Below are 12874 nucleotides of genomic sequence, written 5' to 3'. Positions count from 1 at the left end.
CACACGTTCCACCGACTAAGCCAGGCAGGTGCCCCTACGTCTGCATTTTCTGAAGAGCTTTTAAAGATGCCCAGTCCCGGGTCGACCTTAGAGTACTTGAAACCGAACCCTTGGAAGTGGGGACCAGCCCAGTGTGTTTTCAAAGCTCCAGAGTGAGGGTGAAAACGGGCTTCCTACTCTCCAGTGCCAGCTTATGGCACTTGGCAAGTCTGACCCTTTGAGCCAGGCCTTCGGCGATGGCCCCGTCACAGTCAAATGCTCAGAGACCTCCTGCATTCACTGTCGGTCTTCCTTGTCTTGCTCTCCATCAGCTCGGTTAGCTTTTCTTCCCTAGACAGAGTTTGGCATTAACTCTACCCAGTCCTGCCATCTCTCTTCATAGATGGCCAAGGTCACAGTGACCCACATTGGCCTCTCTCACAACTCACCATGAGCCCATTAACCTATTTGGAGCTTCTCTTTCTGCATTCCCTTCACCCAACATTTATTGAGCACCTACGATGTGTCAGGTTCAATGCCAAGTACTTTGTAAATTTACCAGGTTTAATCCTTACAACAGCTTATGAGGATTACAGCTAATGCCACAGAGATCCGGAGATGATAAAAATCTTGTCCAGGGAGTCTTAGTTAAGGTTTGGTTTTCAAACACAGGTCTGGCTGACTCCAAAGCCCATGGACCCCCTATTGCGGCACCGCTCCTCAGTGCAAAAGACCTGGCTCCTGCCTGGAGGTGTGCACAAGTCTGGTCAGGAAGATCCACACAGGAGACAAGCAGGAGGACAGAAGGAGTCTGGGGCTGTGGGAGCAAGTGGAGAAGCACCTACTCAGAGAAGGAATCCTCGAGAAGATGATGTTTGAATTGAGTCCCAAAAGATGAGCAAAAGGTACTCAGATGAAGAAAGTGAGAACTTCATGTACATAGCTGTGGAGTCCAGAGAAATCCAGGCTTCCTCAGGAAACTGCTAGAAGCTCAGTACAGCTGGGGGATGATGTGGCAGAAGGGGCAGCAGGTGATGACAGGCAGCCAGCGGGGCAGGTCACGAGCCTTTACGTCACACTAATAGGTTTTGCACTTTATCCTGGGGACAATGGGCACCAGGTGAAGGATTTTAAGCAGAAGAGATAAAACCAAAGTTGCATTTAGGAGGAAGGATGGGCAAAGGCCACGCACGTGTAGAGGCAGGTGGAACACAGAGAGGCTGCAGTGAAACTTCTGGCGAGAGCTGATGGTGACCAGAACTAAGACTTTAGCAGTGAAGATGGGGGGAGAAAAGGAGGAGCTATTCAGAAGGCAGGAGAAGAAACATGGTGGGTGAGAAGAAGGGGGAGTCAAGAATAAGTGCTTTCTTTGGGACAAAGAACATAGGAAGAGGAGAGGGTTGGGGAAAGCTGGTGAGTTTCTTTCGCCATGTAAGTACAGGGGTCCAATGGGCAGCTGGATATGAAGGAAAGGGGTATAGACTGGAGATCTGAAATAGGAAGTCATCAAAATGGTCCCCGGCTCCAAAGATGTAAGAAGCTGTCCAGAGAGAGAGGGCGTGATGAGCTGCACCTGTGGTGGCCACTGGACGGGATCCCACCTTCCCTCTAGAACTTGACAATGATTCTGACTTCCAGCTCTTGCTTACGCAGGGTCCTGACACCTGGCCTTCCTCCTGCCGATTTCTTTCCCCAGTAGAAAGCAGACTCTTCTCTGTGCCCTCATCCGTTTGCTGATACACTTCATGAATACTCAGCTCTTCCTGGACCACATCCCTACTGGATCCAATCCCTGCATTACAGCGGCTGCCTGGACTCTGTCCCTGTCCTACCACACCACCCAAAGAGGACCCTATAGGACCACTCCTTGCCCAGCCTTTCTTTTCTCTTTGGGCCCTGACATAGACCAAACCCCCTTGTGGGACCAGCCTCTGAGATCAGGGTAGTTCCTATACCCTAAGTGGCAAGGGCCCTCTCTGTTTACCCTTGCCCCCCCTTGGCCCAGGGCTGTGGCCCGATCCACTTCACAGTGCATGGAACAGACCTACGGGCTCCCGGAGGGGCTGAGGCTGGTGGAGCCTGGGACGGGGGTGGTGGTTCCTCTGTCTACCCAGCCCCACAGAGCAGGGGAAGAGGGAGCACACCAGGGGCTGACAGAATGGAAAAGTGGAACACCAGAACTTGCTCCCAAGGGAGACTGGCCGTAGAATTCCTTAAATTAGAAGTCTTAAATGTGTTAGGGATCCCTGTTGCCCTGGTTGGCTTTGGGTGTGGTTCTTTCCAATGGAGGATGATTGGTGGAGTTTTTCCAGCCCTGTAATTCTACTCGTGATGAGGTAGAATTAAAGCCGAAATGTGAGTTCATAAATTGCCTAGTTGGTGAATAATAGAGTTTAAATCTCCTCAAAAAAAAAAAGAGTGAAATACGAAATCATATTAAAATTCATAGCCATCTGCCTACGACGATCTAATTTAAAAATTGAGCACAATTAATTTTTAATCCTAGGTCAGCTTTCCCACTCCCACCTGTCTCTCTCCTCACCGCCTCCCCCATCAGACAGTCAGTGTGTGCTCAGAGAACTCGAGACCATTTTAAATATTAACTGGAGCCACACATACCCAGGAAGATGAATCCACACGCACTTCTCCTCTTCCGTCTATTATTACTAGTATGGTTGCTCACATATTTCTAAATGCAGTTCTGGTTAAAAATAAATTCTGTAAACTAGGAATGTGGGGTGTGTCTGCCTCCATAAAAATCCCTCTGTTCTCTGTGCAGAATGGAGCAGAGATGCAGAAGTAGAAAGCAGGGCCGTATTTCAGGAAAAGATCCTGTTCCAGGGCTTTGGCATCCGTCTTTCTGTCAGCAGGAGGGGTCACTGAGTCTCAGGAGTGATCGGGATGCTTCAAGGTTTTCCAGCAGAGGCTGCTTGACTTCCTTCCCCAACTGCTCAGTTTGGATGGGAAGAAATGCCGTAAGAGAGGGTACAGGAATAGACATGAGCGTGGCAGGCTAGAGCCAGGAAGCTGACATGATCAAGCATCCTCCAGGAGCAGGCGGGTCAGGGCTGAATCAGCTAGGTCCGGAAGCTGCTATCAGCTCCTTGAGAGGCCAGCACACTTTGGGAGAGGAGCTCTTCTGATGGAGACACTATGCTGACCAAGGCCTCTCCTCTGCATGATTGAATCTAGCACATGTTTAACGAGGTTTGCTCTCCTCGACCTTGGAGTCCTCATCTTCTGTGACAGACCCATTCACCCCCCAGGGCAGGAAGACCAGGGTTCCATGGACTGGCAACAGCATCGATCCTTGTAGAGAGGATGGGGAGCAGGGCAATGAATCCTGGGGGTATGGTAGACCATGTTCAGTGAAAGCAGAAACCAGAGCGGGTTGCCACTGGTTTGACACCATTCTAAACAAACCCCGGGATTGTTCGCAGTCCAAGATTATTAACTAGGCAGCCTAAAGGTCGTGGATCCAAAAGGCAGCTAGCAGCAGTAGAGAGTCAAGAAGGAGAAAAGAGAGGTTTTAGAGGCAGCTATCTGCGAACACTGAAGTGTGTTTTTAGTGTTCGGAAGCTACTGAATTTGTGATCACCTGTGCTGAAGCCAGTCTTGGTCCCTGAGACCTTCTGAAGTAACCACTGTTAGCTGTTTAGGAACTGATCTCAGCTGTGTGACCCGGGAGACCGTAGTGTCCAGGGTTCATGTATTTTCTCTTACATGGCCCCTCGCAAGAATCCACAGAAGGTCAGCTGGAGCTGGGTTCCCTCCCTCCCTCCCTTCCTCCTTCCTTCCTTCCTTCCTTCCTTCCTTCCTTCCTTCCTTCCCTCCTTTTTTTTTTTTCCTGATAGGCAAAAACTTTATTTTTTAAAATATTTTTATTTATTTGTCAGACAGAGGGGGAGAGAGAGAGAAAGAGAGAGAGGCAGGCAGAGGGAGCAGCAGACTCCCCACTGAGTAAAGAGCCTGATGTGGGACTCGATCTCAGGACCCTGGGATCACGACCTGAGCCAAAGGCAGACACTCAACCACCTGAGCCACCCAGGGGTCCTCCTCCCTTTCTTTTTAAGTAAACTCTGCGCCCAACAAGGGGCTCGACTTCATAACCCCGAGACCGAGAGTCGCATGCTCTACCGGCTGAGCCAGCCAGGCGCCCCAGAAGCTAGGTTCTTAAATGGAGATGAAAAGCTGTGATTGAAGAATGACCCATTTGGGGAAAATAAAGCCAATAATGGGAAATGGGCTGCGTCTTAGGTTGAGTCTCCTTTTTTAGTGAGTCCTGAGGTAGAGGGCATTTGGGGGCTGAAAACTCAGAATGTCAGCTAAATTTGGCCTCCGCCAAGAGAAATTAGGTCACAAGTGCAATACTTTTGACCAAAGGTACTGCAAAGAAAGAAATTTAAAGTAGTTGCTAGTGAACAAACAAGACAATTGTTAATATCAGGAAAAACAAAAAGTAACAAAGAAAAATAACAGTACACTACGATGCCCTACTTTCCTTGCTTGTGTATAATGATGTACACACCAAAAATTAATTTAACCAAAAATTACAATATGATGATGCAGGGAGGACTAGGGAAGGGATGGCTGCAAAGAGCACTACTAAATCCTCGCTTACCAATACAGGAACTGAAAGACAATAGCCCGTGTGGATTATTTAAAATATGGCAACGTGTAAATGCCAGAAAAAAACCAGGAAGACTTGGGGGTGTGAGAGGGAATGAGGAAGGAAACTGCCACAGTACATTGGACCTTTAGTATTATTTGCCTTTTTTTTTTTTTAAAGATTTTATTTATTTATTTGAGAGAGAGCATGAGGTGGGGAGGAGGGGAGGGGCAGAGGAGAAGCAGACTCCCCACGGACTAGGGAGCCCAGAAGCGGTGCTCAACTCCAGGACCCCAAGATCTCAGCCAAAGGCACATGCTTAACCGACTGAGCCACCCAGGCACCCCTATTATCTGACTTTTTAAATTACATGCATGTGTTCGTTAAAACAATTTTCACGTGGAGTTGCTCAAAAGGACAAGACAGAACAGAACACCTTTACAGTTAAAAGTGTGTTGAAAAGACAAATTAACTTCAAGCTCTAAATACCCTGGATAACGAGGACAGTCAGAAAGCAAGAGGAAAGCCTAAAGCTCCCTTAGTTGATTTACGCACAGTTTGATAACAGTTAAGTTTAATAAAGAGTCCTTAGTTCATACCTAGATCTTGCATAATTTTAAAATTTGTTATTGCTTACGTAGTATTTACAAGAGAATGAATTAAAATTTCCTTTAAGAAGAGGTAGTTTGGGGACATACTGAGCAGATTATATTCTGTGTATCTACTTCTTTAATTGTCCAGACAGGAAGAGCGCCCACCAGGGGTCCAGGCATCCATACACATCACATTATTCATCCCGTACCAGCTATCTGAAGAGTAAGCATACTGGCCAGGAGGAATTCATCACCTTCCATAAGACCTGAGACTATGATTGCCATGGATTTCATCCATTTCTTTATTCCTAGCTCTCTTTCAGAAACATGCAATGTAAAGGAACCTGCCAAAACATGACGCCATTTAAGCAAACTTGCTGTGACCTTGAGTGGATGACCAGTATTGGGTGAACCTTCACCCTTCAACCTGGGGTTCCTCAACCTCAGCACTACTAACATTTTGGGGTCAGATAATTCTTTGTCATGGGGGGTCTCCACTGTGCATTGCAGGACAGTTAGCAGTGTCCCTAGCCTCACACACTACATGCCAGTGGCATCCCTCCTCCCCAGTCATGACAACCAAACACTGTCGTCAGGAGCTCATCAAAGATTTTGGCTTAGTCTATATTACTAACTCTGCAGCAAAGAACATCTAAACAGTGATTAAAATTTATTATACCATTCTGCATCTGATAACTGAGACAAGTTAAGTGAGAAGTTTCTCCCTAAAGTATAATTAGGCTATGTAAATTACCTAAGTATTTTTAAATCTGGAATAAAATTGAAAACGAAAAGAATCTCATCATGACATTCTGACACACCGGTTAGATCTTTCTCCAGGGACAAGAATCTTGCTCCCAACATCTTTCTAATGTCCCCCTCAACTGAGCTTGCTTCAGCTTTCAGAAAGCTGGAGTAGAACCCATAAGAGGTTTGAGTGGGCAAAAGGCACTCCAGTAAGGATTCCCTGGCCAGAGTGGGGAGGACTGGGTCTGGGACATAAATAGCTGCTTCATCATCAAAGCCTCCTCCTGCCCAAGAGAAGGCTTTCATGAGAACTCGGTCTCATTGTGTGAAAATTCAGATGACTGAACTATAATTAGCTCGATTAGTCAACATTTTAATTCATAGGATTCTGGCTTTGATGTGCTCCTTTCTCACAGAATCAAAGCTAATAATTCTGGAATCATAATTGGGAGCTGAGTGCCAGCTTGAAGCTTGGGGAGCTCCCTCACCTTCTTGGCAAGCCCTGCTTCCAAGATGCTGCTTCCTGGCCATGAATGAACCCGGCCCGGGCACCTCCACCTTGCCCTTTGGCTCCTTGCTTCTGAGGACATTTCCTGAGCATCTCCTCTCTGTGAGTCAAAATCTCCAGCATCTACGTTCTAAATTCGCAGGCGCTGACATTAAGCTATGATGTCAGTACCTCCAAAGCCTGAGCCCTTAATAGGTGCTCCATAAATCTTTTTTTGGATGTTGCTAAACAAACAGCAGAGCAGATCATTGGTTGGTTGTCTCTCCAATAACCATCCCTCCTGCTTCTTGTTCAAACGTAAGCACATGAGATCATTCTGGTTGATGAGATATGATAAGTATGCCGGCTGGATTCTCAGAAAGACTTCCTTGCTTAAACAGGCATACACAGGGAGAGACAGTCCTCTCCCGCTACTGGATGTGGTTGTGTTTCTAAGGGACATCTAGAATTGCGCCCACCATCTTGAAACCAAGAGGAAGACGACCAGGGGATGAAGCAGACAGGCTGAGAATGCAGATCAGAGGGATAGAAGAATGTGTGGCCTCCGTGACATCGTTAAGCTACCTATGGATCAGCCATCCCTGAGGCTACCTCTGGATTTCTTTTTTTTTTTTTTAAAGATTTTATTTATTTATGTGACAGAGAGACAGCCAGCGAGAGAGGGAACACAGCAGGGGGAGTGGGAGAGGAAGAAGCAGGCTCATAGCGGAAGAGCCTGATGTGGGACTCGATCCCGGTACGCCAGGATCACGCCCTGAGCCGAAGGCAGACGCTTTAACGATTGCGCTACCCAGGCGCCCCTACCTCTGGATTTCTTAAGTAGATGATACATTTCCCGTACTCTTAAGTTCAGTTGGATTTTCTGTGCTTATAGTTGAAAGCATCCTAGCTGATACAAGTGATTCACCAGATTTTTTGTTGTTGTTGTTTAGGAAGGGATTTAGGTAAAAGGCTAGCCTAGTGGGGACTTTATTATCAATCAGCCACTGCTTACTGAGCACCAACCACGCACATGCGTGGAAACCATATGAACATTAATTCTGATCCTCACAATAACTCCGCGAGGTGATCTTTATTATTTGCATTTCAAAGATGGGAAACTGAGGCTCTGAGAGCGTAGGTGAGCTCGCACAAACCACTGGTGACTGTACACTACAGCTCACATTCAAACACAGCTCTAATACAAATCCATGCTTTTCTCTACGTTCTACTTCTTTTTTAATTTTTTAAAAAAGATTGATTTATTTATTTGAGAGAGAGAGAGCATTCATGGGTGGGGGACAGGCAGAGGGAGAAAATCTCGAGCAGACTCCCCCGCTGAGCACAGAGCCCCACATGGGGCTCAATCCCATGACCCTGAGATCACAGTCTGAGCTGAAACTAAGAGTTGAACACTCAACCAACTGAGCCACCCAGGCGCCCCTAACTTCTACTTCTCATGAGCTTTCCAAAGACACGGTGTAAGACATGAGGATGAGTGTGCAGAGGAAGGCTTCTTGGCTCAAGGTATGGGACGGAAGGAACAAAGGAACGGAAATCCCATCTCCTAAAACTGCGTCGATGGGGAAAGAAACCACCATCCTCACCAGAGACCCTGGATGCTGCTTCCAAGCAAGAAGGAGGAATGGGAGACCCTCAGACATTTTGCCACCGGAGCTCCAGACTGGCCCTGCGAACTCGGTCATGACACTTACAATGTATAAAGGCTAAAGTCCACCACGGGCTTCTCTCAAGCATTTCTCACTGAGGGAAATCCTGCCTCTCAGCCTCATGACGTAGTCTCCGCACAAGATTAAAAAGAGCTGTTTCCTGGGTTTGCCTCACCCTTCCCCATTCTCTCTTTGCCGTAACACTTTCCCCCAGTGCACAAAAACAAGGCACCCAGGACAGACGAAGAACTGTGATGCTAAACTCCTGGGTTAGGCTCTGGTCCCAAGTCTGCTTTGGGTTTGCACAAGAGAAGATTCTGGCAAAGGCTTGGAAAGTGCTATAGACTGAAGTTTATGTTCTGGAGACCCTATAGGATTTGAGTGGGGAAGGGTGAGGACTTCTGCACAGAGCCCTATTGGGGCACAGCCTCGCCTTACATGACCCTGACTGAGAAAATGAATGAATTCTTTACCCTCCCTGCTTCCATTTTCTTCCCTTGTAAAACAGGAACAATAAGGCCAGTTGACCATAAAAATGCAGAGATGAATGTCAGCATCTGATTGCTGTGAGCTGCCAGGGCTGCGGGGTGGGACAGACCAGAGCTCATCCCTGCGCCGTCTCCAGGCTTTCTCCTTGGCTCCCTTCCCCTCTCCAACTCCCATCAGCCTCATGCTTCCAATGATCAGCAAAGATGGAAGTTCCCTCACATTTCCCGAGGCACCGTGAAGAACTGCTAAATGAGCTCATCTCTCCACACTATACCCCTCGAGATCTCTCGGGGAGTAGGCTTGCTGGACCCGCACGCTGACAAACCTGGAGAGGCAGAAGGGGACCTTGGCCGCCTGGATCTGGCACATCCACAAAGCTGAGGCAGGAAGATGCGTCCACACAGAGTGTTGTCCCAATGGGCCAAATGCGGCTGAGAGGCTGAGAAAGATAAAGAGGTGACCGTTAGATGAAGCAACATGGGACTTATTGGTGACTGAGAAGAGTGGCTTGGGAGAGCAGTTTGGGACTGAAATGCTATTGAGGAGAGAACAGGAGGGAAGAAGTGTTTACAGACAACTCTTTGAAGAAATTTTGCTATAGAAAATAGCAAAATAAAAATATAAATATATATTTTAATATCTATAAATATATAAAAATATGAATATAAAAAAAGAAATAGAAGATGTAAAAATCAAAGAAGAGTTGAAGATAAAAGATATTAGAGCATCTTTTTTAAAAAAGACATTATTTATTTTTTTGTGTCAGAAAGAGAGAGAGAATGAGCACAAGCAGGGGCAGAGGGAGAGGGAGAACGGGCTCCCTACTGAGCAAGGAGCCCGACGCGGGGCTCGATCCCAGGACCCCGGGATCATGACCTGAGCCCAAGGCAGCCGCTTGGGCACCCCAAGATATTAGAGCATCTTTGTATGCTGATGAGACTAATCCTTTCTGGAGGGAGAAACTGACAATGCAGGAGAGAGAAGTGATATTTACAGAAGGGGAGCATTTAGGAAAGGGAGAAGTGGGGGGAACTTGGTTCTCCCAGTGTGAGATCTTTCTGGCAACTTCACTTGCTCTGGTCTTCTGATGGACATCTGCTCTGCGTGCCCTCAAGTGGCAGCCTCATCAAGGACACGGCCAAGAGGTACTGGAAGGATTCCATGCCTCCCTTAGCTTTCCATGCTGGTCCTGGGACCCAAGCTGTGGCAATCTGCCGCATGGTTTGCTTTCTGATTTCCCAGTGCGTCGTCCCCAAGGGCTGGGGCAGGTGACTCTGCCCCGTATTTTTCAAAGGTCGAAAAATTTCAAAGGTCTGATCTCCCTCAGTGATATAACCCTGCATAGGGGCCAGCCATTTGCCTTCACTGACTCACTTATGCTTATCATCCAACCTTACAGATGGGGAAAGTTAGGCATGGAAATGTTAAATGAACTGCCACAGGTCATACATCTGGTAGGTGGAGGAGCTGGGATTTGAACCCAGGCCATCTGGCTCTGGAAGCCCACCTTTTCCACTCCCCATACCCCCCTCCCCTGCCTAATTCTGTTTCTTCCCTTTAGCCCTTCTTCCAGAAGGCCTAGGGTCCTTTCCGCCAACTGAAACGTTGTGGCCTGTCATGACTCAGAAGGCCCTAAGTCTGGGGGGTCGACCTCACTCTGCAGTGCCAGGACCCCCTCCCCACCCCCACAGAACATTCTGGAGCCCTTCCAATGAGAGGTCATTCTGATTCACCTGTGACTGGTCCTGTACCCATGAGGAATGCTGCCCACGCAGGGAGGGAGGACTTGGACCTGCTGCTTTCCTGCCTTCCTATTTATATCAGGCCAGACCTGGGCAGGAAACAGATGGCACACTCAAATTGGGTAATCTGAAGAAAGTTGAATAAAGGGGCTATTTACAAAGGTGTGGGCAGGATGTAGGGAAACCACAGAGGCAGTGCAAGAAGTAACAGCTACTTGACCACCCCGAGGGCAGAAGGGGCGAGGGGAGGTGTGGTCCCCAAAAGACCGGACAAGAGCTGTGACCATGAGAAAAGGGATGCCCCCACCCAGGCCTCCCTCCAGCTTCTCCCTCCCTCTGTTCTCCCACCCAGGACAGCCACTGCCTGAACCCAACCCAAAGCCAAAGGGCGAGTGAGGGAACCCACTGATAAGGTCTGCAGCACAAACCGGGGTAGGGAAGGATGGAGAGCGGACCTAGAAGGACAAACAGAAGTATCTAGCGTATAACCAACTTCTTATCTAGGGTGGTGGTGAAGAGTGGGGCTCTGGAGCCAGGCTGCCTGACTTCAAGTGCCAACTGCCTCTTACAGGCCATGGGACTCTGGACAAGTTACTTAACCTCTCTATGCCTCAGTTTTCTCATCTGTGAAGTGGGGATTGTAACCCCAACCTCACAAAGTTATAGTGAGCATTCATGCTTAGTTGATCTCACTCAGAGATAAGGTAAGTAAAGCACTTAGCATACAGTAGATGCTCAATAAATGCTGGTCCCTTTCCTCTATCACCTCCTTCAGGCAAAATGTGTGGGGATAAGGCCCTATACTTTGTATGTGACAGTATTATATGTAGACCATAAATATTGCTTGGTTGATGGCTGAAGGGCCATCTGTTCCTTGGAGGCTTCAGAATATCCTTCGGGTGACCTGTCCGCTCCGTCCTTGGAGTCTGCAGCAGTGACTGTAGCTTAAAAAGGTCTTGCTGGGATTGTTGGCATGGTTCTGTCTCCTTCCGTGGGTGGTTGCAAGGTTACTGAAGTATTTGCCTTATAATTTATTAATTCTTATGCTTGTTTTATGCTGTGTCTCTATTTGTTTTACATCTAACAATTAAAAAGTTCTTTAAAATCTTTAAATGTCATATAACCATACAAAATTTAAAAATTTCATTGTTTGCTTTCTCTCCATTTGCTCTGCCCTGTGATAAGGATGGATCTGAATTATCGTGACAAATGGCATTTAAAAAGGTGAGTTTACGGGTGGTAAGTGGCTCTGGGGCCGTTTATTTTTTTTATTCCTATATTACCTCCTATTCACAGATGCAGAAAACTGAAGCCGGGTCTACCTGCTTGTCCTATAGCCAGCAGCTCTAGGGAATGCTCCCTACTCCTGAACGTTCTTTGGAGAATTCCATGGTTCAGATCTTTGCCCTTCGGTGCATCATTTGACCCTGAGCAAGTGTCTCCCTCTTTCCACCTCCTTGAGAGCCCCAGCGTGCCTGGGGTGCCGGCTCCCACTGTCTACCAAGCAGCTCTGCCATTGTTGCCAAGCCCTGTTCCCAACCCACTTTTCTTCTTTTAAGATTTTATTTATTTATTTGAGAGAGAGAGGGAACACAAGCTGGGGAGGGGCAGAGAGAGAAGCAGCAGATTCCCCTGCTGAGCAGGGAGCCCGACGTGGGTCCCCATTCCAGGACCCCGGGATCACGACCTGAGCCAAAGGCAGACGCTTAACTGACTGAGCCACCCAGGCACCCCCCAACCCACTCTATTTTTTTTTTTTTTAAGATTTATTTATTTATTTGACAGAGATAGATAGCGAGCAAGAGAGGGAACACAAGCAGGGGGAGTGAGAGAGGAAGAAGCAGGCTCCCAGCGGAGGTGCCCGATGTGGGACTCGATCCGGGTTCGCCGGGATCACGCCCTGAGCCGAAGGCAGACGCCTAACGACTGTGCTACCCAGGCGCCCCCCCAACCCACTCTTAAGTAGACACCCAAGTGGAGGTAATTCTTTTCCAGACTATTTACCTGACATTCTCCTTTTCTATTGTAAATCTCTTTCAACCCTTCTTTCAGCACATGCTTTCCAAAAGGAGCGAAAATTCCCTGTGACGATAAACACCACTAAGACTCAAAGTTCTGCAGCGGCAGGGACCGCGGCTTTCCGTGTTTTTATAACCTTATGTTGAGTAGCTGTCTGAGTAGCTGATACAGATCAGGTGCTCAAGAAATGGTCGCGGCCTCGAAATGAAGAGAATTTGCCTTCCCTCCCTGCCCACGTGAAGACCATCTATCTCTCAAGGCCAGTGCCGTCACTCCAGGCGACTGCACAGGACCCGAGGGAGAGGGACTCTGCCCTCTCTGGGAGGCGGGGGTGCTAAAAGGATGGGATGGGAGGTGGACAGAGAGAAATAGGCACTTAAAAAACTTTGAGGCTCATTTATTTTTAACATCATAGATTTTCTCTTGCTTTCCTTGAGCATTATGATGTGTCTCCCCTCTTCTTGTAAAGGATTGCGTAACTGAGGACTTCTGTTTGTTTATTTTGCCTCGTGCACAGTCATCGGCAAACTCTGGCGCCT

The 12874-nt window shown here is 47.8% G+C and overlaps 1 protein-coding gene across 5 annotated transcripts in view; it reads right to left on the bottom strand.

Annotated features, from left to right (window-relative positions):
- PPM1B (protein phosphatase, Mg2+/Mn2+ dependent 1B) overlaps positions 1 to 12874 on the bottom strand; it is a 216955-nt gene that overhangs the window by 137630 nt on the left and 66451 nt on the right. For all 5 annotated transcript variants that reach the window (XM_057308987.1, XM_048222577.2, XM_057308988.1 and 2 more), the window contains one exon: positions 8900 to 9013. In XM_057308987.1, the coding sequence (XP_057164970.1) occupies positions 8900 to 9013 (114 nt within the window). The remainder of the gene's footprint in view (positions 1 to 8899; positions 9014 to 12874) is intronic.

Source organism: Ursus arctos, unplaced genomic scaffold, assembly GCF_023065955.2.
Source record: "Ursus arctos isolate Adak ecotype North America unplaced genomic scaffold, UrsArc2.0 scaffold_8, whole genome shotgun sequence".
NCBI classification, from domain to species: domain Eukaryota; kingdom Metazoa; phylum Chordata; class Mammalia; order Carnivora; family Ursidae; genus Ursus; species Ursus arctos.
Note: the sequence above shows the minus strand (reverse complement) of the source record. Positions and strands in the feature narration are given on the sequence as shown.